We start from the raw sequence: 26201 nt of genomic DNA on the forward strand, positions 1-26201 counted from the left end.
CATAAAGCAGTCTTACAAAGCCGATGCTTTGTCCATAAACTTAATTTTATTAAACTTTTCTTTGCACCGCCATCAATATTTTGGGTTTATTCAATTAATTTTTCTTTTTTACTTTTAATAATTAACCAGCTAACATTAGTTTGCTATGCTTTTGTCACTTCAAAGAACAGGTACGAAACATAACGCAATGAGCACTCAACTACAGCGCCTAAATTTAATGGGTTCCTTTTTGTGGCGATTTGCCAACTACGTCTCAAATCTGCTGCAATATTGTAGCAGTAGAAATTTGTTTTGCACAAAAGAAATTAAAAAATGTCTCATATTTTCATATCAATACTGCCAGAATATCACTCCACTTGTTACCAAGATCATTCCCAGCTGCTAGCATGGCAAGTCAGTTTCAAGCAGCCACTTCTCACATTTGTTTGTTCCAATTTATTTTTATGTTTACACACCAAAATACTAGGACATACATAGTGAGAATCAGGGTTTTTTTTGGGAGGGAGGGGGGGGTACAGTGCCTAAACTTTGCCAAAATCTGCCATTTCACCACTAGGATTCTATTTGTTGACTTAATATATAGAAGGCATTCTATTAGAAAGTCGTACAAAGAGCTGCCACATGAGCCAAATCAGTCCATTTACTCAAATCTAAAGACCGCTGACCTTTAGCAGTGAAGATATAAAACCCTACAATACAAATCTAGGCTTCGGAAAAAGCAAAGAGAAAAATAAAGACAGCTCCAAGTTACTCCTCAAGTCTATTAAGGTTTACCTCAACAGCGCAATAAAACAATGCAGAGACAACAGTCTTAATGAGAGAGAGCACAACGATAAAAATGGCATTTTATAAAAAGTTTTAATTGAGGCAAAACAAAAAAATAAAAGAAACCATAGAAGAAATTAAAATCAAAACCCCCCTGTCCCATAAACTGACAATAAAAATAAACGTTTTTGTGAACAAACGTGCAGAGCTTTCAAATCAACAACGAAGTACGTCTACTTCCAAATAAAAAGACTGGATCCACGAAGAGGAGACTTCTGTTGGTCTGGAGGGGTGAGGGCTCATCTGGACTGCTCGACTGGGCGGGGGGCAAAGGAGAGACGCGTCAAACATCTGCAGACTTCTAAAAAGTAGTAAACACCATTAAGCTGAGCTGTGGTGGGAACTTACTGTAAGAGGAGATGTCGATCTCATCCGGCAGCTCGGCCACGTTGACTTCAAAGCGGTCCTGCACGTCGTTCAGGATCTTGGCGTCGGTTTCGTCCGACACGAAGGTTATGGCCAGGCCTTTGGTTCCGAACCGACCGGCACGGGCGACCTGATTGTTAAATAAACAAAACAAAAAAAAACACCTTAATATCCAAACAGAAAAGAAATTCCTGGAATATTTCAAAATGGCCGAGAGAGAAAGAGAGAGGAGGAAGGAAGGCCAGTTTCTCACCCTGTGCAAATAGGTGTCTGAGTCTTCGGGCATGTCGTAGTTGAAGACGATGTTCACCCTCTCGATGTCCATCCCTCGGCCAAACAGGTTGGTCGCCACCAAGATCCGTCTCTGGAAGTCCTTGAACTGCTGGTAGCGAGAGAGTCTGCGAGGAGAGCAGGAACAAAAGTGTTACCGTCCTGCAACTAATGATTATTGTGTTAATTATTTTAACAATTTAACCGGATTAAAAAAAAAAAATGGACACATTTTGCAGATTTTTCATTTAGCCACTTGCACCTTTTTTAAACAGCATTTCAAAATATATGTTAAAAAAAAAAATTAAATTACTTTTTCAAATAAGAAAACAAAATTGTATTACCTAAAATGCAACAGCATTCTTTTAAAGAATACTTCTATTTGCAACAAAGGATGCATCTGGAGTTAAAAATAAATAAATAAATAAATACAGTCTACTTTTGGATTAATAATTGGATAAAAAAACGAATCTCAAACATAAAACCAGAATTTGAACCAGGTGTTAAAACAATTGAGGAGTTCTGTGTGGACCATATTTACAGACAAGGTGATTTTTTCCATCTTAAATACAAAATATTCATGTTCTTTGTAGTTCTGCCTTCCTACTGTGTTGTTCCTTCAGCAGATGGCCATTTCTTGGGTTTGTATTCTCCAGTTAACGGTTAATGGATTACTAAACTAGTTGACGATTTCAATAATTGATTAATCATGATTAATCCCGATAAATCACCACACAATCAAGATTAAGTCAATTACTCGTTTCAACCTTAGTCGGGTTAAATGAAGATGCCTTCTGCTCCCATGAACACATTTAGCTGGTCCAGGCTTGTGTGTTTATCAGTGTGTGAGCAGAGCGGTGAGCTTTCTGAGGGTCTCACCTTTCCTCCTGGACCATTGCTCTGTGGATGGCGATGGCGGGGAAGTTCTGCTCCACCAGCAGCTGAGACAGAGCGATGCAGCGCTGCACAGACTTGACAAAGATCACCACCTAGAGGCAGAGCGTTGGAACTTAGAGGGGTGATGCCAGACTACAAACATGGGTAGGTTTAAAGAGGAAATTTGAACATTTTGAAAGAGAGCCAATTTTCTGGGTCGCTTATTTCTGGAAATGAAACTCGGAATTGTATAGACTTATAACAGAGTGAAGTATTTTAAGCCTTTATGGACAACATAATGAAAACCCAAAATTCAGTCTCAGAAAATTACAATATTGCTCAAGATAATATACAGCACTCTGAATAACCAGCTTTTGTAGCAAAGACCTTTTGTCACATATCCTGCTTGTGGAGGGTGTCAAGGACGCCTGCCCAGTCGGCCATCTTGCTCCTGACTGCGTCCTACTGATCCAGACTGAGATAATCTAAAGGCTCAGGAAACATTTACATGTCAATGAGTTTCCAATATTTCAATATAGTTCTGATATCCTGAATTAGGGGTTTTCATTACCTGCAATAGTCGGAACTACAAGAAAAGAAGGCTTGAAATATTTTCGCTTTCTGTAACAAATCTATATTAAGTTTAGTTTAACTTTCTGAAACAGGTGGCAAAAAAAAATAATTTTTTTTTAAATAACCTGAACCTTTCCGCTATCTTTCAGTGTTTTTTGCTGTTTAACTTGAGGAGCTCCATGACGACATCGTGTCAAATGTCTGGCCCGTAGATTTACCTGGTTGAACTCCAAGACGTCCAGCAGGTCAAAGAGCTTGCGGTTTTTCTCGCTGTCCTTCAGTTTACAGTAGTACTGCTGCAGACCGTGCAGCGTAAGTTTGGTCTCGTCGTCCACAAACACCTCCATCGGCTGCAGGAAAAACATGAATGAAAATGAAACAAGACCAAAACAGAAGCCTTTAGCGAATTTACTCCTTTTATTTGTATTTTCCCTTTCCTTACATGGCAGTTTGCTGCACTGCATTTAATTTGGGTGATTTATGACATTGTAAGTGTTGTAATTCTTGCATCCTATACGTAAGAATTCATTACAGATTGCAACACTGCTTTGTTTAGTTCTAGACCAAGTACGTTTCCACCAAAACCTTTCAAAGATTTGCTAAAAAAAAAAAAAAAAAAAAAAAGCTAATTCTGAGTTTGAAAAGTCTTAAATTTGCTAGAAAAATCTCAGACATTCAGAGACTAATGCATAATAAATCTCTTTTTTTCTAAAAAAAAAAAAAAAAAAAAAAAAGAAAGGAAATTTCTGAGTTTGAAAAGTTGAAAATTTTCACATCAAAATTATGTAATTATTTATTCTAAACATCTGGAATAAAACACATTAACCAAAAACGTTACATCAAAAGGAAATAAAAGCCAAAAACAACTGAACCCATAAGTAAAAATGCAAATAAAATAGCCTTTCAAAACATATCTGAAAATTATTGCGCTCATTTATCATGCAATTAATGGATAAACTGGTTATTGTGACAGGCTGAAGTAAACCTCCAAACTTGACAGCATGCGAAAAAGTTACGAGTTTCTCTTACGTCCTGCATGAATTTGCGGCAGACTGGCCGGATCTCCTTACTCAGCGTAGCGCTGAACATCATGACCTGCTTCTCGTGGGGGGTGATCCTGAAGATGTCCTGCACGTCGCGCCTCATGTCTGCGGGGAGAGGGAGGGAGGAAAACCATAAACACACTCGCCTTTAGCTTCGAACAGTCGGCGACAAACGGGAAGACGTACCGAGCGCCTCCAGCATCTTGTCGCACTCGTCCAGGACGAAATGCTTGACGTTCTTCAGACTCAGGGTCTTGTTGCGGATCAGAGCCAGGGTCCGCCCGGGGGTCCCGACCACGATGTGAGGGCAGTTCTTCTTCAGGGTGTCCTCGTCCTTCTTGATGGCCAGGCCGCCGAAGAACACGGCGCACTTCACGTTGGGCATGTACTTGGAGAAGCGCTCGTACTCTTTGCTGATCTGGAAGGCCAGCTCTCGTGTGTGGCACATGACTAACACAGAGACCTGGTGGGGAGTCGGGGGACACAGAGTGAGACGCCGTGGCGATGGCAGACGTACGAGTTATTTTCCCAAACAGCTGGAAACATCCATTTTTGACTAAGAAAAAGACTAATTTAAAGTTCAAGTTATCAATTAATCAATCGATTATTCTGATAATAGATTAATCAAAGAAAAAAAATATATACGGTCCCGTCACGATATATTGCCCCAGAAGTTATTGTGATAAATGACAATATTTTTGTTTTGAGACCATTTTCAAGTAAAGTAATGGCATAATAATGCAAGAATACATTGTCAAAGATCAATAAACTTTAAAATCTATTGTACATTTAACACAAGAACTGGAAGACATTTTAAATATAAAAAATAAACAAACAAAACAACAGACAAAAGGATTTATGGAGTCTCTAAACAGCTGGTTGAGACTAAAACACCAGACTGAAGACTTTTATCATCCAGTTTTCAGTAGAAAGAGAAAAACAAAATCAAGCAAATCAATATTATTGAGTTTGTTTTAAATTATTATGGAGATAATTATGTCTATTACAGGGGAGCACTAATAAATCGGTCCCAATTGTCTTAATTTTGGAATATTGCAATCAATCCTTGAGCAATAAACAGTTGTGTGCTTCAATAACTTTTTATCAATTAAATCAAAGCAGAGTTTATTTGTATACTGGCAATTTTAATCAACATGAAAAGATGATCAATGTTATTTAATGTTAAGTACTCATGTTATGCAGCTGGCATAGGTTTTATACATTTTTTGTTTCCACAAACAAAAATGTCCCTTTGAGGACATCTGTGATCTTTGCGCGGCCCAAAATTATAATGAGTTCTTCACAGTTTGCCAAATCCGACCCAAACCGCTGCGGTCCGCTAAGCGAACTCACCTGTCCATCAACGGGCTCGATCTGTTGCAACGTGGCCAGGACGAACACGGCCGTCTTGCCCATGCCAGACTTGGCTTGGCACAGGATGTCCATGCCGAGGATGGCCTGGGGGATGCACTCATGCTGGACTGAAAACAGAAACATTAAAAAAAAAATCACTAATCAATTCGAGAATCAAAGGGAAAAAAAAATACTTCGGCAGCATATTCATTGAATAATATGTTCCTGGAATGACAATGCAGGTGCAAACAAACAAGCTTAGCCAGAACTTCCACACCTACAAAACACTAGGGTGTGTAATTTCTACTATGCTGTCCAGCAGTAAAATGTACGAATCACTAGATCTGCCTCCCCCCCCCTCACTGAAACAGCGAGGAAGAAATAAATCTCCAAAAATAAGAGGAGCCAACTCTGCAATCATCCTGGGTATGTGAGGTTCTGACATTTAGACCGTATTCTCCACTAGGATTAATCAAAGAAAAAATATAAATACGGTCCCGTCACGATATACACATATCAAAATTTCATAAAAGAAACAAGCAAAAATGGAAAAAATAAAATAAAAATAAATAACTAAGATAACTGGAGGAAGTTTGACTTTATTCTGCCACTGCAGTATTTTATAGTTAAAAAAACAAAAAAAACATGAAATGTCTCTGTACAATTGGGTGATCTTTTACCTTCAGACGGATGCTCGAAACCACAGTCTATGATGGCCCGGAGGAGCTCTGGCTTCAAGAGGAAGTCCCTGAAGCCGGAGCTGTGGATGGAAACGTAAGACCCCTTCACCTCCTTCTTCCCCGCGGGGGTCGCGCTCTCCGGGGCTCCTTGTGGCTCATCATCCTCCTCATAATCGAGCAGCTCGTTGTCAACGTCGTTCTCAGCCATTATACGTGATTATGGTTTGCCTGGTACACAAACACAAACAAAACATCACTTATGGAAGTTTTCATTATAAAGTACGTCGTTTAATACGTGTTGTGGTTCCGTGAAAGGTCCCGAATTCGCCCACGCTCAATGCCAAAGCAGACCTTGAGTGAAACCATTTGTATTGTCTTAGCCCGGCACGCTATTCAAAACATACTGGTACAAAGTCGACGTTTACTAGCTGGTTTTTACGACCAACAGCATTAGTTGTTGTAGTTTGCGCAAAAAGCGCACTTCGAACAAAATCTGCACGCGAGGAAAAAAAAGGAAAAAAACACACAAATAGGTCAGACAGCGCGTCGTTTTAACTGTTAGCTTCTGCGTGCTAACCACAATGAAAACCTATTGTGTTGCATAACCGTTGTTAACTTAGCGGGTTATACAGTTTAAAATGGACATCTGCTAATATGCTCTCGACATGAGACATTTATTACTTGAAGTTAAATTTAGAGATAAACACGGGAGCTACATTTAAAGAAAAACAGCACAATTGACCAGGTGTTGGGGATGCTAAGCTAAAAGGCTAAGCTACAGCGCTCTAGCGTCAACGTCCGGGTTAAGCTAACGACTATTTCAATTTAACACGGGTTACCTTCTGACAAAATCTAAATACATGCAATTAAAACGTGAACGTTTAACCATACACTAACCCCGTAAACACTAGAAAGTGTAATAATTTAGCTCTACATGGCGCTCATACCTGTACGACGTTAGCGCTGAAATCCACCGGATCAAAACCGCATGGAGAGGCCTCAGTCGGTTTGGACAGGCAACCGGAAGTTCCGCCTACGACTGTAAAATCCTCTATTTCATTGGTGGATTTGTTCAAAGGCAGCCAGCAATTGGAGGAAAGGTGTGCCACAGTTCTTCACGGTCTGAAAAAGCGGGATCGAGCGACGATGGGTTTTGTAGACGGGAGCTCGTAAGGGACATTAACTGGCGGTCTATAATTACACGTTTACGCTTTTAGGCAAGTACAATTAAATGATCGAAGAAGTTGTATACCAAGTAAATTATCTAATTTTAAAGTTGATAAATGTTATTTTTAAATGACACTTAAATTATGTATGCTGGTTAAAATTTAGGGAGGTTGTAACTTGCAATAGAATACATGATTCTCGGGTAATATATATCCACCAATCTCTATATAAGCACTTAAAACGTTGAGGACTAAAGCATTCGTAACAAAAATAAATGTGAATAAAATACGCAGACAAGTGGAAAACAAATCTAGATTTTTTTTTTCTTTCAAAGGGCAACTTATATTCACATCACCTCCTTCATTCAATGAAAGGTTTGTGGCTTTCTCAGTGTACCAAGCACATCTTGATTTATGTGAAGATGAATAACAATTCTTAAAATCACTTGCAAAGAGTAAGTAAAATGTATGCATATTTTTAAAATGCTTATGTACTATGAGAGTCTATGCATTCAAATATATTTTATTTTTGAACATTATTTATATCAAATGGTCCCTTCTTTAGTCATCTACATTTGTACATTTACTAAAACAGCACAAAATACTAAATTCAGTTGTAGTGTGTGCACAATTTGTTATTGTTCCAGTTAAGATATGTCATGAAGTAACTAAGTGAAGGCAACCAAAAACAAAGTAACGAAAAGTATTCACAAAATGAAATTTATTCTTCTCAAACCAGAGAATTAAACCACTCTTTTGTTAATACAGACATACATAATCACTAGTGTCATTGTTAGATCCAGAGTTCTAACAATGACACTGTTAGATCCAAAACTCCATGGCAGATGGATGGAAAATGGCCACTGGACTACTGGAGCCAGGCTAACTAAAGTGCCTGCCATTAGGACCCGTCCGTCCCGTCCTGGGTTTATGTGCTCTATCTTCCTGGTTTTAGTGAGAACTCCAGCAGCAGCGTTCTGGATCAACTGCAGCTGGAGGATTGATTTGTTAGGCAGACCTGTGAAGATGCTGTTGCAGTAATCAATGCGACTAAAGATAAATGCATATATGAGTTTCTCTAGATCTCGCTGAAACACAAGTCCTCTAATGTTCTTCAGGTGATAGAAGGCCGACTTTGTGACTGTCTTTATGTGGCTCTGAAGGTTCAGGTCAGAGTCCATCACTACTCCCAGGTTTCGGGCCTGATCGCTGGTTTTAGTTGTAATAACTGAAGCTGTGCATTGACTCTAGATCTATAACTCTAGAACGTTCCTCTTTAGGTCCAAAGATAATAACTTCAGTTTTGTTTCTGTTCAGCTGCAGAAAGTTTTGGCACATCCACATATTTATCTGTTCTTAATGTAATGTTACATGACTATGTAACATTATGTAAACCACTTTGAAACGTCTTGCTGCTGAATTGTGCTATACAAATGAAATTTGATTGATTGATTGTCAGTGGGTCACATGACATGTGAGCTATTAAACACTAATCATATTTTTTTAATAAAATATAAAAACATTTAAAATGGGGGGAAAAAATTAGTGTACCTCATCTGTAGAGACTGGTAGAGCAATTTCACACAGATTTTGACTCAATAGGTCACATGACCTAGAAGATATTGAAGAGAAATACTACATTTAAACTAAATAAATAGGTAACAAAAATAAAAAATGAGTTAAAATGGAATAAAAATGCATGTGCCTCATATATACAGTTTAGTACAACAATTATGCACCGATTTTTAGTCAATGGGGCACACAATATGGAAGCTTTTGAAGAAAATATATTATTTAATATTAAAATTATTTAAACTATTGAATATGACTTGACATTTTAATGTGTGTCTCATGTAAAATCATGAATTACCACTTTTTTGTATCAGTTGGTCACAAGGCAAGGCATTTATTAACATGTGTTTGACAGGAGTGTTTGGTTTGGAAATTTGTTGACAGTCTCTAAGTGAACCTCCGAGCGTTTGAGGAGGAAGCTTGAGAACGGCTGGCCAAAATTAGCGTTCATAAATTGGCTCAACCTTGAGCTAAACGCCGCTTGCTCGGCGGATATTGGAATATTTCATATCCAACTCGAAACTAACTTCACTTCGGTCGGTAACACAATAAAAACACCGGGATAAAGTTGGTTTTGGTCTGTGGCCTGTAAAGATGGCACCGAGCAACTGAACGAGATGTAAACGCCCCACAACGTCTTACGCAGTGACGTTGGTTCCAAAGCTCAATTGGCCAATAGTAGGAGGTGGACATAAAAGGCAGCTCTCCTCATTAACATAAAGATGCACACGGAGAAGCAGAAAAAGGACAAACAGAAAAAGGAGAGGAGGAAATGACAAAAGAAGGAGGGCTTGCATAAGGAAAAGACAAAACAAAACATTACTTTTCTTTACAGAAACGCATGTTTATGGGAAATGAAAAGGAAAATATATAAATTTCTTGATAGAAACTCGTGTAAGGATAAGGAAAGACTAAATATATATTTATGCTTTTATTTCTTATTATGTCAGTTTTGGTCCTCCATAGATATACCAAACTGAGATGTTTCCTAATTAAAATGACCAGTGGGTGTAAATATTTTTTGTGCATTGCTGACAATAAAAATATTTAATGTGAACTGACAGTGAGTTGAAATGATAAAAATACACATTGTTATCTTTTTTTTTTTTAAAGTTTCCTACACACGTAGCTCCAGTTTTATCTCCTTGATGCTGCTATTAATCCATATAACATAAAGCAGACAACTTCATCCTGGGGTTAGCTTCAGAATTGACTAGTTTTAAATGCGTGCATGTTTTTTAAAAACAATTTTAATGCATCGTTCTAAGATGTCTTTTGCTCTTGTCAAAAATGTCAAATTAAGCTAAACAGGTAATTAAAGGTACAGTAGCTCCTCTGCCTTCTCCTATTGCTAACTAGAAAACAATCAATCAGAGCCAGGATTGGTTTTCTTTATAGCTGTCAATCACCTTCCATGTGGCCCCACTCCCTTCCAACTCCCCATTTTCTATCTGCTAATTAGCATGGTCACCGATGACGACGGATAAACAGTTTTCCTGTAATGATAAGTTGTTTCTTTGCCATTAGCACATTTAGCAGCAGGTACATAAAGTTGATTGACAGCACTAAGACCTCTGATTGGTTGTTTTTGGGACAGCAAAAAAAAATGTTTTTGGGATTTAAGAAAAATGTAAAAAAAATTATATATTTTTCATAAACGTTATATAGTGCAGCTTTAAAAAGAAGTACACTAAGTCTGATTAAAACTGTAAATTTTGCTTAGGTGTCGGGACACAGTCGTCTATAAACCTTATATCTGTGACTCTAGAGCTGCAGAGAAGCTCCACTGAGCGGGAGGGTACGGGAAAGTGTCCGACTCTGGCCTGGAGTGATCCTCGAAGTATCCCTTGCTGGTGGCGTAAGAACGGCTCAGGAAGTCCCTGACGTGTGGAGGCAAGGAGAGGAAGAGCCACCTCTCTACCAGCAGCCCACCTCCACAGAGCCCCAAACAGCAGCCCAGCTCAGCAGGCAGCTCTTCCAGACTATTGCTGCGCAAATCCAACCTGTACAGGTGGCTCAATGCTGAAATTCCCCCAGGCAGTGAACCGATTGAGTTGCGAGACACATTTAGGACGCGGAGTTCTGAGCAGCTGAAGAGGTCAGAGGTTAGGCTCTCTAACCTGTTTCCACTCAGGTCTAGTTCTGCCAGCAGCCCCAACGCCTTGACCTCAGAGGGCAGCTCAGGTATCAGGTTGCCAGCTAGCAGCAGCCGACGAAGCCGGTGGAGCGTGAAGAGCCCCGGGGGCAGACTCTTCAACTGGTTGTTGGACAGATCCAAAAGCTCCAAGCCTCGAAGGACGCCGACGGTGGGCGGCAGCGCCAACACACGATTGTAGGCGAGTTTGAGGCAAGAAAGACGCTGCAGGTGGACCAGACCGAGCAGTTCCTCCAGGGTTCTCAAGTTGTTGTGCTGCAAGTCGAGCGTCTGGAGGCGAGTCAACGCGAGCAAGGCCGAGGGCAGGCGGTCCAGCTGGCAGTCCTGCAGCCAGAGTTCTGTCAGGTCCGCCATTCGCTTGAGTCCCGTCAGCACAAGCAACCTTGCGCCTTCATTGTGTATCTCCAGCTTCACCAAGCTTCCTGCCACCTCGCACAGCTCTGACGGAACCCTCTGCAGCATCCCGTGGATCACCAGAACCCGGAGGTGCCGGAGCTGCCGCAGGCTCCCCAGAGCCCAGCCGTGACCGACGCCGCCCTCGCTGCCCAAGCGACCCGAAAGGTGGAGCTCATGCAGGTTGCGGAGGGAGAGGACCCAGCTGGGGATCTGTGACGCCTGAGCGAAGGTGATGTGGAGAATCTCAAGGCGTTCCTGGAGGACCGCGAGCGCACCGGGATCCGCAGCCGCGGGGCAGTGGTAAAGGTGGAGCTCCCTGTGTGAGTGTGTGTGTGGGAATCAAAGCAAGGGAATATGAACAGTAAAGAAGATGATCAGGGCCGCTGAAAAAAACAACTCTAACTTTAATCTCAGAAGTTTTAGTTTTTCTTGTCAGAATTCTGGAGTTTTTCCTCAGAATTCTGATTTTAATGAGAGAAGTCTGTCAGAATACAGAATTTTTTTCTCTCAAAATTCTGACTTTTTTTGTCAGATTTCTGATGTTTTTGTCAGAATTTTGACTTAAATGTGAGTATTCTGTCAGAATTCAGAATTAGTTTTTCTCAAAACTTTGTTTTTTCTGTTTTCTCAGAACTCTGAGAAGAAAAAAAATGAATCCTGACTTTCTTCTCAGAATTCTGAGAAAAATCTCCAAATTAAGTTTGGATTTTTTTCAGTGGTCCCAATTCTCTTCCGTAGGGTAAAGAACATGCGGCTGATTTCCTGTACATCTCACCTGAGTGAAGTCATGTTTGCCAACTGCGACGTAAACCTGGCGTCAGCGATGAGCTCCAGTTTGAGGGCCTGAAGCTGGCTGAGGGTGAACAGAGCCGGAGGGAGGCGAGGCAGGGCGACGAGCTGCAGGGTGCTGCAGCCCTCTGCGTCAACGCTGGTCAGAGCCTGGAGCTTCTCTTCTCCCCAGTGCCTCTCCAGGCTCTGCTCCAGCAGTCGGCTCTCGCTGACCGGCGACAGAAACACGGAGAGGCGCTGCACCAGCAGCGGGTCGTACTGCTCCAGCATGTGGATGAGGAAGGCCAGGTCATTCATCAGATCGGGAATGTCTTTCAGGGAGTGGAAGGAATATTTTCGAAGACAGCTACGGACAAGTAATGAAACAAGAAAAAATTTCAAATGGAAAGAGAAATGTAAAATAGGACTTAAGGTACTACACATCTAAAAAAACAACTAAGTAACACAGAGAAATGCTTTATTAAATAACATTAATATTCTGAGCATTCTCTTTAAAAATGCACCAAAAGTGTCAAAGTCAGAGACTTCTTTGACACAGCTACATATATTTTATTTTGTCATTTTTCTTCTCTTTTTTTGCTTCTTTTTGTATTATTTATTCTTGTGTAATTTTATATAAACATACGTAGAGGTATGTGACTACATGTTTTATATTCTTTTTGTAATGTGCAAAAGGTTACCTGTACTTCGCTTCAAAGAAACATAAAATAAAAATCGACGCGAGTCCTAACCTGCGAAAACTCCAGCTGAGGGTGTAAAAATTAAGAAGCGCATAAATCCCTAGAAGAATTAGGTAGGTCACAAGCAGCTTGCGCAGGAGGGATGAGAGCGAGTGGACGCATTCGAAGGTTGTGTAGCCCACTAGCGTTTGCTCTGCAGGCTGACAGATGTGGCTGAAGGAGAGGGAGCCGAGGAATGGGACGGTGTAGCTCATGATCAGCGTTACCATCAGCAGCTTAAATATCGTCTGTGACAAGTAAACCTGGAAAGACAAAACAAGACTTGCAAATGTAAAATTGATAGCATACATCCTTATTGGTATGTTGGTTAAAGGTGCAGTATGTGACTTTTATTTAATATATATATATATATATATATTTTGAATATTTGTTAAAACTTCCACCATGTAATGACATTATGAGACAGATAGTGTGTGAAAAGTTCAACTCCGCCCTGAGCTACATTCTCCATCTGAAGAAATGCACAGCTCCCGACCAGAAACCACCAATCAGAGCCAGGAGGAGGGGCTTAGCGCTCTCCATCTGTCTTGTGAACACGCTGCTAAATGTTCTAATGGCAGAAAAACAACTTACCATTAAGGGGAAACCTTTTATCCCCCGTCATTGGTGGCCATTTTAACTAGCTTTAGCATTTACGGCAGCGATAGCGCTAAGACCCGCCTCCTGGCTCTGATTGGTTATTTCTAGTTAGCACTGAGAGAAGGCAGAGGAGTTTGATTTTTCTGTCATGACATGGTGAGAGTTTTAACAAAAATGTAAAAAAAACAAACAAAAAAATTTCACAGAAGTTACATACTGCAGTTTTAAAGCAACATACCTGGCTAGAAGGTTGCCAGAACTTACAAAGTTTTCCAAACAACAGACTACAGATATGTAGTTCCTGTACCTTATAAATGACAGCGGAGCTTTCGCAGTGAGACCGAAACTTCCTGACTCTTTCAAACAGGGCCCTGGCCTGTTCTCCATCACTTTTATCCAGACTCAATACCTGCCCGGGGCGTTCACTGTTCACTGGAGGCTCAGAAGAGCACAAGTGCGCCTCAGAGCCGAGGGACACAGATGACATGGTGGAATTAGAGGAGACCGTGGAAGGGCAAGGAGAAGGTGGGTAGGCCGACTTCTTCAAAAGCGGGCTGTCTGTGCCAGAGTCTGTGCTCGAGTGGCCCGTATGGGCCGGCGCAATCGAAAACCAAGCTGCGGACGCGGCGGCGTGGCGGGGTGGTCTCTCCAGATCTCGGATGTTTTCCTGGCGTGCAGCTTGGGACAGGGCCTGGGACGTCCAGGGGGACTCGCAGCATTTTGCCAAAATGGACAGGAATTGTTCTATGCGGGAAGAGGTGTGAGGGAAGTGCAGCCAGAAGGAGCCGCTGGCGGCCAGCAGCAGAGACTGCAGCAGGGCCATGTAGGGGAAGAAGCGTGAACAGAAGGGTAAAGCTTCGTGGTAGCACACCTAGACGGACAAAACATTTCCATAAGGTGAGGCAAATTAATGGCTACAGCTATGCCATATTAACCACAGTTTTAGAAAACCTGCTGCCTAATAATACTTTCCAGGTAATAATTATTTCTGGCCATTGCCTTTCTGTGTAATTCTCATCTCCCTTCTGTACTCTATCTGGGCTTTCTCTCATTGAAGTGGATTCCTAAGGTAGAATTTCAATCGATCAGCGAACAGCAGGAGAAGTTATGAATGATGTCATTGATTTTCTACGCTGTTTTAGAATTGTGATCTGCTTGTAGTCTTAGCAATGGCATCGGATGAAGTTAACAAAGCCATTAAATTCATGTTGGCCAAAACATTGAATTAACATCAATAGCCATCTTGTTCGGCTTGGCACTTCTCTCTTTGCAGTGGAGGATGACTGCTTGTAGCGCAGCAAATTTCCAGTAAGCCTCCTAATGTGGAACTGGCACATTACGTTAGCTAAAAGTTAGCAACTGGGTAAAATTGACACTTCAACACAGTCCACACCTCCAGGAAGCAATTGTTTTGTCAATAGCTGAGAGGTCAGACCTTCTGGACAAAGCAAAGCGTAGAAAAAGGGGCTGGGTTTTTACTAGACTAAGGTTTAGACCACAATCATTTATGGGTTTTGCAGGAAAGGTGGAATCCAATACATTTAATGTTGGTAACTCAGTGAACGTAGCATCCCAAAACAACCCATTACTTCAACAGTTTATCCTTACAATCATATATAGCCCAAAGGTAAATAACGATACCTGGCTAACATAAATGTACTGCTGGTAGACCAAATGTGTGCGGCGTCCCTGTGCAGGTGACTGGAGATTCGGGCCGATGCTGTGAGGAACATGCAGAGGGGTTTCAGAAGACGCGAGGACTGCGTCGCTGCCAACTGGTGGATGAACACCGTCGCTTGCGTTGAAAGGCGGTTCAGAAGGAATGCACACCACTCTGTCTCTGGACAGCTGCACAGTACAAGCCAGGACGGACGTCATCAGCATCAGGACCACCAGGTAGTCCATGAAGACCTCCCACCAGGGCTTCAGCAGCTTCCACGTGTTCTGCTGCGGATCCACAGGTGCCAGTTCCGACAGGGAGAACATGGTCCAGTCTGAAGGATGTCTGTGAGATACTTGTTGGTTAAACTAAACACTACTCAGCTATCTTTAGTTAAACTCTCACAGTCAGAGAACATCAACTTTGTTTTGTCCTACCTGGCTGAAAACTTGCTCCACAACTTTTTAAAACTTTTTAGCAACTCCACTGCTTTTCCTCCTCTGGCACTTTGCAGAGAGTTGAGGCCGGAGCGCTCCGGTTCTGTGGTGAAAAACAAACTCCTACTGAGCTGGCCGACACGCCGGCTTTTCAAGTGTTGCCATAGAGACGGAGAATATGCTGCTGAGAATTCCAGTTCAGGCCCAGGACCTCATGGTCTGTTGAACGCTTCACCAAAGCCTCGAACTCTTTTCAAACTACACAGGGGAATACCACGAGGAGTTCTATGTTAATGCATTGTTAGAAATATGGTTTAAAAGTCTATTACATGTTCACTCACCAACACTGAAAATGATGCAAAATATGCTTTTTGCTCATTTTATTTAACGTACAAAAACTGAGAAATATATTAGTTTCTAGCAACATAACTAACCTGGAGAAGTACACTAAATGAGGACCTGAACAGTTAACGTTCTTAAAGAATAAACTGGATTACAGGCAGATTACGCATGTAAACTAGTCCAAGTCAAGCATTTATAGAAATAATCATAAACTCTCTAAATGACCCCTATAACAGTGGCCTATGTCTGCTGAATTCAGTGCCTTGTCAAAGTTAATATATAAAACAATATTCTTTTCACATCTTGTTATATTAAAGCCACAAACTTTGATGCATTTTTGGGTATCTTTTATGAAAGACCAATGCAGAGTAGTTCTTAATTGTGAAGCGGGACAATAATAATACATGGTACAAGGAGTGTGACAAACATTTGTATTTGCCCACTTTTACAGCCGAGTACATTTAATAATATCTCAAGCTCATTCTTAGCAGATAATTTCACTTACAAAGATATTTTTTCTACGTTACAAATGAAATAACCTGATGGAACAAGTATTTTATTTGATTATTTTATTTTTTAACCAATTTTAAGAAACTATTAACTTAAAATTAGCTGATATCTTTCTGAAAAGTTACTTTTTTCTTATTCCAAGTGTACTGAGATATTTGCACTAGAAACTAGACAAAAACACTTGGTACTTCAAATTGACGTTTAGCTAAGTTAGCTTAGTTTACATAACTTAGCTTATGTTTAGCTACTTTAGCTTAAACTTTGCTAATTTAGCAAAACGTCATTGCTTAAGTTTTACACAAAGTGATAAACATCATTACTGACCGTTCACGATAGGTCAGTACGCAGACGCTTTGAAAATGATACGCGTATCCGGTTTAGTACCACATACGGAAGTGGCACAAATGTATTTTGGGTGAAAACATTGGAATTGCGTCGTTCTTACAAAAGTTCGGAAATGTTGGATGTGGGAATTTTCCTGCTCTGTGAACGCAGCCTTTGACTGGTCAGAGCTGACAGACCACTCATTGAAAATACTTAATTTTATTTTCTAAAAACAAAACAAAACAATAAACACATGAAGTGAAGTAAAAAAACAAGTATATATATCAATATTTTTTATATACTTAAGGGTCAAAACTGGCAAAAATTCTAATTCAAAAATACTTTATTGATTCCAAATTAAATTAAATTAAATAAAGAAGTTATTTTATAAGTTATTCCCCCCCCCCCCCACGTTCACTTTCACAATCTACTACTTATTGATTTTGGTCGGCGTTGTAAACAAAGTTCCCTCATTTTCCAGCAGAGGGTGCCAAAATCAATGTTTAGACTCAAAAAGCTGCGTTACGTTGCCAGCCTTAATTTGGGCAACGTTACAGTTCCTGCAATGGCCGCTTTATCACAAATAGTGATAAATCTAAAACTGGCCTATTTCTCAGTTCATGTAACTATTAACATCTGTTCCTACTGAAGGACTACATCTTGTGCTGCATCATATGCCATTTCCTTTTGTTTTTAGACCACTACGAATCTTTGGCAGAGATGCAAACTGACAATAAGCCACAATGAGATCTACGCCACACAGCTGGTGTGTGTGTGTGTTCTGTGTATCTGCGTTGTGTGAACAAGTATGTAGATGTGTGTCTATGTGTGTATTGTTGAGCAACGAGCACAGAGTTACAAAACAAGAGGTGGGGAAGTTGCAAATGAACATGTATGTGAGTGGGAGTGGCATTCGCCAGTACCACAGAGGAAAATCTCAAAATAAAACACCCAAGTGTGACGGACAGGGTTGACTGTTACACACTGCAACATCTCAGTTGGCCGCTGTATCAGCGACAGTACATCATGCTCCTGATTCCTGTGCCTGTCTGTTTGGAAGAAAATGAGAAACAGAGGGCGCCAGTTCTTAACTTGAGAACTGACAAAGGAACGAATCCTAAGAAGAGTTAAACCAATGTCAGGAAAACACTGCAATATTGTGATTTCAGATTCTTGAAATGCTCCTTCGTTCATCGTTAAAATCCCTCAACAGTGTGTGATTGTCGACATGAATTTACTTCCTTTACAATAACTTGATTAAGGTCCATTTACTGAATCAAACATAGCTTGCATTATTTCAATCAATAAGCATTTTTGTTATTGTGTGCAGGCAAACTTTTCTGCAATATGACTTTGTTCATTTCTGTTTTAATTTTTGTTTCATTAATCAAATTAGCAACTCTCCCATTTTAACTGGAGCCAGCAATTTGCCCAGACATACGTAGCTACTCCAGCCACTTATAGTATGTTTACAGAAGTTTTAATATGAAATACAGCAGGTAATAAAAAAAATTATAAAAAAAATTAATTTACTTACAGAGCCTAGCTAGCATATTAACTATTAGCTCATTGCCCAGCCAGGCCAGAAACAGTCAACATCAAAACTCCTGTTCTTACTTTTATAAGTATGCAGAATATTTCTGTGGTATTTTTGTACTAAATTAATAATGAATAATATACGTTGTTAAAATGAAAATGTCTTAGGAATGTGACCAGCATTTTGTTGAATTGATGCCACAAAGAAACAGAGAAATACACAAGCTACCTGCAAGGTGCACCTAATAAAGAAGTAGTACAAACTCAGAAACATAATTGTTATTTAATTATTTAATCAAGTGGAAAAAAACGGACTTTGTTTTATAATATCATTGTACTGCTATTTTAGTTTAGCATTCTAAGATGTTGTAGACTAACATTAATATAACACAAAAAAGCCTAAGAAAGCAAACAATTTAAATGTTCAAAAAGATGTCAGAAGTCAACTTTTTATATATTACAGGCCCAAACACCCATTTTGTTTGGTTGTTGTATTTGCAAATATGAAAAGAATGAACCAGAACTAACTACTGAAAGAGTTTCGTGAGGTGTGGTCATGAACAATCATGATTTTGCACTGAGGTTACATGTTTCATCACCATCTTAGTTTAGCATGTGATCCTGCTAAGATGTCATAAAATGCAACAAAAAAATATGTAGAACTGTTTTTAAGTTACAAGTCTAAAACAAGTTAGTTGTTGTTTTTGTTTTTGAGTAAAAAGTAATTGATAAAAAATTGCTCATTATGTCTGTATGACTACTTTGTCCTGTAGCTACATGTTCCATTTTAGCTTAGCATGCTAACATTTTGCTGAAATAATAGCAGAAAAACATCAATGTAAATGCACAAAATGAAGGTCAACTTTATATTAAAAGTCTAAAACATAATATTGTGTTGTATTATTAACTGAAAAGGAACAGATAAATGGGTTTTTAAAATATATTTGAGTGATTTTTCAGGATTTTGCCTTTTAGTTACAATCAGACGAATATTAAGAGATCCTAATTTATATCTTTATAACACATTGTATTTTAACTTAAACCCTTGTTAGCAGGTTACATCACCTATTGCTTCATTAAATCTAATTATTGGTATTATGTGACGTTTGATTGAGCAACAGACCAAGCGGTTGGGTAGTTTGCGTTTGAGCTGCTTTGTTGCTGAGAAAACAACAACAACAACATTATGTTTTTGTTTCAGAGAAACATGGGTACAAAATTAGACGGCGGAGCTTTGGTGTGGCAGGATGAACATTAGAAGCGGACCATATCCTACCAACACCCTCTGTTTTTTTAAAAAAGTTCTGCTGCGAAAGAGCTTGTGGCTTGACACCTTTTCATTTGCAATCTTATGCCTAAACGCAGCGACGCACTCGCACAGCCACACGACCCATGGACAGATATGCTTTGGGTGGGGCCGTGTGATGTGACAGGATTCACACAAGTCCACACCATGAGAAAATATCGCCAACTTGTTGCAGACCTCTCACACGAAAAGCTTGAAGTATAAGAAAACAGTTTGTAACTTTTACCAATTCGAGTTTTCAAATATTTAAGATTACCTCCTATAATTTCCCAATTATGAGCTCAATAATGTATATCTTATCTCATTATATTTAAGATTTAAAATATGCCTAGCAGACTTTTGGTAGAGTTAACTCAGCATCCATTGTGGATTCTATTTTTTAGATGGGCTCTCTTCAGTTAAATTTTTTTATTTTGATCATTCCTTTTATTATATTCTGACTTCTTAAATTTCCTGTATCGTTTTATCATTTATCGTAATAAAATTCTTATCGTGATACAAATTTTAATTTACCGCTGTGGACAGTCTTGTGAATGTAATTTTTGTTACCTAACATCAGTGTACTTTGGTAGTTTTGGCCTATATTTGTTGGTTTCAGAAACCGTGTCAACTGACTTAAAATCAAAATTGGGGTTTGTATCTGGAATATGATCAATTTAAGTCAGTGTGTTATCAGAATCTTATCAAAAGCTCGTTGTTTGAAGTAGGCGTGCGCCGATTGGAGTTTTTCTGGCTGATCGATGATTACTGATCTTTAAGAAGCGTAACATGTCGGTTTGGATTTCTGCCAATACTGATTTTTTGTCTGAAATGTTGATAAATGTAGCAAGAAAGTCACAGAGATGGCAACAGTTGATTTTTAGGCCTTTGCTGAGGTAGTTAAAATCAGTGGATAAGATTGGCTTCACATGTAAGTATCAGCCAATCACAAATCTTCAGAAATTACAAAAGTCAGCGTTTGAGGCTTTAAACTCTCTAGAACTGTTTTAATCTAAATTCTTCACACATAGAATTCCATTTTGTAGTAATTAAATACTTTAAATACTTTTTTCCTTATATGGTTGAGAATTTTTCATCATTCAGATGGAGGAATTTGCTGATTTCTTTAGAAGGGGATCCCATATCGACACCCTTCCACCACTGTGCCTCACATTAAGGGTGAGCTAGCTTCGGCCTGCTACGCCTTAGTTTATGCTATCTAGTCATAAAACTATCCATCCATTTTCTTACGCCCATATCCCATTGGGGTCGGGAGGGTTGCTGGTGTCTATCTCCAGCTGTCAGCGGGCGAGCGGCGGGGTCACCCTGGACAGGTCGCCAGTCCATCGCTGGGCATCATAAAAACTAAAGTTTTATTATTATTCTACATTTACAACCCATTCTCATTGGTTTTCCAAAGTAAGATGGAACAAATCTTGGACTTGTCATGACACTTTGGGAGAAAGGGTACCACTGCCTTGATCAGAGCCACAAAAAGCTTGTTCTAGATCTGGTTGGAACTTCTGCAAGCTGCACTTCTGCTTGATGTTGTTTGATTTCACATGTAGGCAGCAGCTGGCTTGTGTACCATGTCAATTTAGAGTTCTCACACCTCCTTACCTCTCCGTAACCCGGCATCGCCAAGGTGAATCAACTCTCATTTGGTTTCATGCGTGGGAGTGGGGATGCCCATATGTTGGCTGAATTTGAGTGATTTTGAAATGATCATTGCTTTATTTAACCACAGCGACCGCTGTCGCCACGGTTGGTTTTTTTTTTTAATCCGTTTTCCTTCTGTGCCTTTACAAAATCGCTAGAAGCTAAAAGTTTTTTTTTTTTTTTGAGGTTATGCGAGAACACAGGGGTCGTTTCTGCTTACGAACTTTGGTGTTTTAGAGAAAAGAAAAAAAGAAAAGAAAATGGAAATATTGCAACTGTTGGGTTTGAATCTGAATCTGTGATGCTTTCAATCTGAAAGCAATTGATTGAAAAGAGTGGGAGGATGCTATAAGCTGCAACAGATAAAGAAAAATACCTCAGCAAATATTTGCTTCCTGTTCAGTGGGTGGCAAAGGCCTACTTGAGAGCGTTGTGGCTTTACTTTTGTACATGACTCTGTAATACATTACTATACTGTGGGTCGAGTTCAATGTTCCCATGACTGTAATAAAAATAGAGTTAGTTAGAAGCCACACACAGCAAGGCGTCTGCTGTTCTTTTTTTTTTTTGTTAATCCCTCTGCTGTATTTCAGTTCCCACATGAAGCACGTGTAGATACCCCAAATCTCAAGAAGTTCTGAAGACTTGATTTCCTCTCTCTCTCTCTAGTCTACAAAGCAAGACAAAGCCGCGCACTGACCTTAACCTTTGCTCTTTAGACTTACGTAGCCGAAGAAAGTCGAACAGTTTCACAGAAATGAGTGTCGAATAGGTGGGTGGGGATTAACGAGGGACATAGTGGAAGCTGCTGGCCGTGAGAAAGTGGCACGGCACTTCGTTTTGCAAGTCCCATGACTGAAACCACTGCAAGCCACCAGCCGCAGCAGCTACTGAGATAAACACCAAAGAACAGAGAATGTGGTCTGACCTGCCACCGACCCAATAAGTGACGTTTTTCTTGCTGCTATCATTGATAATGACTCATTATCAATGTGACATCACCAAATGTTTTCTCTAAGAAGCTGTTTCAGAAGACTGCAGTTATGTGTATGATTTGCTCTTCAGTTAGTGTAGATTTAAATCAGGGGTGTCCAAGTCCGTTCCTTGAAGGCATAGAGCCCTGCAACTTTCATGTGTGTCCCCTGTCCAGCACAACTGAGGATGTAGACGAGTTCAAATGATAATCAGTGTAATATCTCAGTCAGACATGCTGAAGTTGAGAGACATTCAGAAGCTGCAGGACACTGAGAAATGGAGTCAGACAACTGTGATTTAAAAGATTTTTCTAGAAGTGTGGATCCCTGGAGAGGTAACAAGTAATTGTCATCTTACCTACACCTTACCTATCTTTGATCAATTTTAGCTTCAATAAAATCTAAGAGCCCAGAACAACATAAAAAGAAATTAACGGTGAACTCCAAGATCAAGGTACAGTACATCGGTGTCAGATCGCACAATCTGTCATCGTTTGAGCCAAAGCGAACTTCATGGGAGACGATCAAGGAGGAGACCGCTGTAGAAAACAACTCAATAAAAAAGGCAGACTGGAATTTGACACAGCGCATATTAAAGACCTAAAGGGCTTATGGGAGAATGTAGTTTGGACAGATGAGTGAAAACTGGAGCTTTCTCGCAAGGTATATCAGATGCAAAAATGAAGCATTCCAAGAAAAGAACAATATCCCTACTGTGAAACATGGAGAAGGTGTGTATTCTGGGGCTGCTTTGATGCATCTGGTGTAGGGTGTCTTGAGTCTATGTTAGGTACAATGGAACCTCAAGACAATCACGGCATTTGGGAGAGATAGAAAGCCTGGTCTCCCTTCAAGCCTGAGACAACTTGAGCAGTTTGAAAGGAGAGGGTAAAATACATGTGGACAGGTGCAGAAGGTCTCAGAAATTGCTTGATTGCTGGAATTGCCTCAGGAGGCTGTGAAACAAAACATTAAGTTATTGAGAGATGGCCTTACAGCTTTTACCTTGAACATGCTCTTCTATAGCTGTCTTTCTAATCTCTTGGACAACTCTCTCCTGGGCTTCCTGTGGTCCACGTTGGACCATTGCCTTGTATGGTAAATACAAAGCAACGTCTGATTTTTATTGGTTAATTTTCAGTCATTTTTTATTCACTATTATTTTTTTCAGTGGTCATTGTGGGCTTGTCGGTCATTAACAGAGACGTACCAATGATTTTGTACACGTGTATGTATTTATTTCAGTCACTCCCTTATCGTAGGGACAGATACAGGAAATCCTTCCTGCCACATGCCATCTCACTGTACAATAAAAGCTAAATCATTGTTCGGCACTAATCAGTCCAATTTTGCACAACTGCACTGTGGCACACTGCTGTACATATATTTACATATACATATCTGCATTTCTTGAATCTTTGCAAGGACTGCTCTTAAGTTGCTTTTTATATTAACAGCATTTATATTTTACAATTTATAGCATTTTATATTTTCTTTTTATTTTATCTACAACTACTACTCAGTGGTAGTTGTTATCGTGTCTTGTCTCTATGCTGTAACTGCGAAGTAATTTCCCTGCTGGGATGAATAAAGTACTTCTATTCTATTCTATTCATTTGCTGCTAGTGCCACAGGACCAATATGATTGAGAAGTAACTAAAGCTGACATTTGCATAAAGAGTTACATTGTTTTTCAATACTACTGTCTCATTGAACGTCTTCTTACAGAACATGACAATGCAAAAAAGTAAATTTTTACTCTCAGTTGTGTTACTCCACTATTTTGCATTGTATCTTGTAATGCTGGTAAACCTAACAAGCACACAATGCTTAACAATAGTAGCTCTCAAATTTTGTCAAAGTAAACAGCGTTTTCCAACTGTACCACCAACTTTACAGGCATATCAGCAAATCCTACTTGGACATGGATCATGGTTTAATGAAAGTTGGGTGTAATGTCATTCCTAGATCCATTGTTCACTTATATTTTTTGCCAAAGACAATTTATTTATATTGCTGATTGTGTGAGCAGACCACTACTCTTCCTGTAAAAAAAAGAGAGACTTTTGCTAACACTCTTTGTGCTTTGTAAAGCTGAAGAGGGAAAGATACTTTGCCGCATTCCTTTTTGTTTTTCTTTTACTCCTCCAAGCTACCAAGAACCTTTTTAATCAACTTTATCCAGATTTTGTTTTTTCCACTATGTGGGCATTTACCCTTAACGAAGTTTATTTGCCATATGGTGGAAAAACAAAAAAACTCAAACTGACTAAATTCATACGTCTTTCTTTCTTTCTTTCCTTCTTCCTCCTCCTCCTCAGGTTTCAGGTTCCTAGAAAGGCAGTTTTACGCCACCATCAAGGTAACAAGAAGCCCCTGAACCCCCCAAACTCAGGAGAGGCAGAAACCCACCGAACCCACCAGCTCGTCTTGGCTCCACTCCTCTCGTCTGCTCTTTCTGACAACCCATGGGAGAAGGTTCCAAGCCCCCCACCACATGAACCACAGTGCTCTGCCATGCCTGTGTTTGTGCACATCAAGGGGAGCTCAGTGCGACTCTACGCTGCTCAGATCAGAACTGCAATGAGATGCATGCAAAAAATACAGCCATACTGAAAGGGGGAAAAAAAAGTGTTGGTTTCAGTTCATATGTGGTCTCTGAAGATAGCATTCAATCTGAGGACAGATTCAAGCTTTGTTACTTGAAATTTATTGGGGAACATGCACACACTTCAGAAAGTCTTCGGGGCGAATGAAATAATCTGAAAATGTTTTCCTCCATGTTGACCTATATAGCTTCAACAGGGCAACTTGTGACGCGTAGGACCAGTTTCATATCAGTATTTTTATGTCATGATGGCATCTATCTTTTAAAGGTGGCACTTTTAAGTTGTCAGGAAATGTGCACCGTCATCTGTGACTTTGAGAGACAGGGTGAAATTGAAAACAGGGTTATCTAGAGTTTATGAGTTGTGGAATCATTGGTACTTTCTTGAAGTGAATAAGAAAGGACAAGTTATCTTTTCCAAACTAGTTCATAGCAAATGGAAATCTTTGTCACTCAAACTCACATGATTAAAAGCAGTGAAGAGCAGCCAAACAGAGAGGCAAATTCTGCATTGGGTCTGGGCAACACATTTGGTAACCCAGTTCTGGACTCTAGATTGGTTTAATACTGCAATCTTTTTATCTTCTAAGTCAGATCTCTGGTCTGGGACACTCGAGTTGAGCTAGTTCGAGCGTCGAGTTGGTAAAACCTGTGAGAATTTCTAACTGCTCTGCTGCAAAACAGGCAGATGACAGGGTTGTTCTCCATTGTATGCATACAAACAGCGTCACGTTCACAGAGAAACGATGCGATTGTGATGCAAACTGTTGATATGGAGTTTCTATCAGCAACTTTTTACTGCTTTTCTAATGCTTACCCTCCATATTGAGCTTATCGTTTCTCTGACACCTTTGACTTGTGAGCAACACAGACTGACAAGCAGCCTAACGTCTCAGAAAGTAACACACTTCAGTTGTCGAACTTAACACACATTGAGTGCATCGGGCTGAGGTGTGCCCAAAAAGACGGCATTATTTCTGAACTTTATCTGTGGGTAGTTTTAGTTAGAAGCATGAATGCTTCTGGATAGCACAAGTGTAAAGGTCAAGGGTTACCTGCTGGCCAGGCACTGATCATCTAAACCATATCTCGACGCCCTTTACCAAAATATAATTCAGATTTCACGTGCTCTTGTTGTGTTTCCATTTGGAAATCCTAAAAATCTGCCTTCCAAGTCCATGTAAAGCACACGATATGAAGGTGTATGCCTTGTTTCTTCCTGTGGAAGAGCTTTAGTGAAGTCTGTTAAAAATATATTGTTAAAAAATATTAGTATTTTGGATTTTTTAAGTTTCCAGTTGAAAATTCAACAAGAATGTTGCCTGTCTATATTGACTTTATGATGATTTTCAGGTCAAAATTTCACTGTTAAACATCTAGCGTTAGCTATGTAGCATGTATGCTAACACTATCTTAAGTAAACAAATGTGTTCACTTAAAATTCTTTAACACTACACGGTCATATTAACATTTTTTATGCAGG

The 26201-nt window shown here is 39.8% G+C and overlaps 2 protein-coding genes across 2 annotated transcripts; both read right to left on the reverse strand.

The window, feature by feature from the left end:
- Window positions 1-501: 501 nt before the first annotated feature.
- On the reverse strand, window positions 502-7057 carry ddx39ab (DEAD (Asp-Glu-Ala-Asp) box polypeptide 39Ab). Its single transcript, XM_032588054.1, has 10 exons — window positions 6934-7057; window positions 5987-6214; window positions 5307-5434; window positions 4140-4416; window positions 3940-4058; window positions 3129-3260; window positions 2341-2450; window positions 1445-1589; window positions 1174-1321; window positions 502-1081 (listed from the first exon to the last, which is right to left on the reverse strand). Exons 2-10 carry the CDS (start codon window positions 6192-6194, stop codon window positions 1065-1067), a joined length of 1284 nt encoding a protein of 427 aa, XP_032443945.1. The 5' UTR covers window positions 6195-6214; window positions 6934-7057; the 3' UTR covers window positions 502-1064.
- A 3290-nt stretch (window positions 7058-10347) lies between these two features.
- Window positions 10348-25542, reverse strand: LOC116735475 (volume-regulated anion channel subunit LRRC8D). Its single transcript, XM_032587398.1, has 7 exons — window positions 25536-25542; window positions 15481-15691; window positions 15025-15388; window positions 13691-14254; window positions 12796-13046; window positions 12051-12410; window positions 10348-11591 (listed from the first exon to the last, which is right to left on the reverse strand). Exons 1-7 carry the CDS (start codon window positions 25540-25542, stop codon window positions 10475-10477), a joined length of 2874 nt encoding a protein of 957 aa, XP_032443289.1. The 3' UTR covers window positions 10348-10474.
- Between the last annotated feature and the right edge of the window lie 659 nt (window positions 25543-26201).

This window comes from Xiphophorus hellerii, chromosome 16 (genome assembly GCF_003331165.1).
Source record: "Xiphophorus hellerii strain 12219 chromosome 16, Xiphophorus_hellerii-4.1, whole genome shotgun sequence".
Taxonomy (NCBI): domain Eukaryota; kingdom Metazoa; phylum Chordata; class Actinopteri; order Cyprinodontiformes; family Poeciliidae; genus Xiphophorus; species Xiphophorus hellerii.

Coding starts and splice junctions, on each gene's coding strand:
- LOC116735475 (XM_032587398.1), bottom strand. Junction 14,255..15,024: donor AGTACATTTATGTTAGCCAG/GTATCGTTATTT, acceptor TTGTCCGTCTAG/GTGTGCTACCACGAAGCTTT. Junction 12,411..12,795: donor CTCAGCTGGAGTTTTCGCAG/GTTAGGACTCGC, acceptor ACTTGTCCGTAG/CTGTCTTCGAAAATATTCCT.
- ddx39ab (XM_032588054.1), bottom strand. CDS start 6,194: ATGGCTGAGAACGACGTTGACAACGAGCTGCTCGATTATGAGGAGGAT. Junction 2,451..3,128: donor ACGTCTTGGAGTTCAACCAG/GTAAATCTACGG, acceptor CTCTGCCTCTAG/GTGGTGATCTTTGTCAAGTC. Junction 1,590..2,340: donor GCAATGGTCCAGGAGGAAAG/GTGAGACCCTCA, acceptor CTCTCCTCGCAG/ACTCTCTCGCTACCAGCAGT.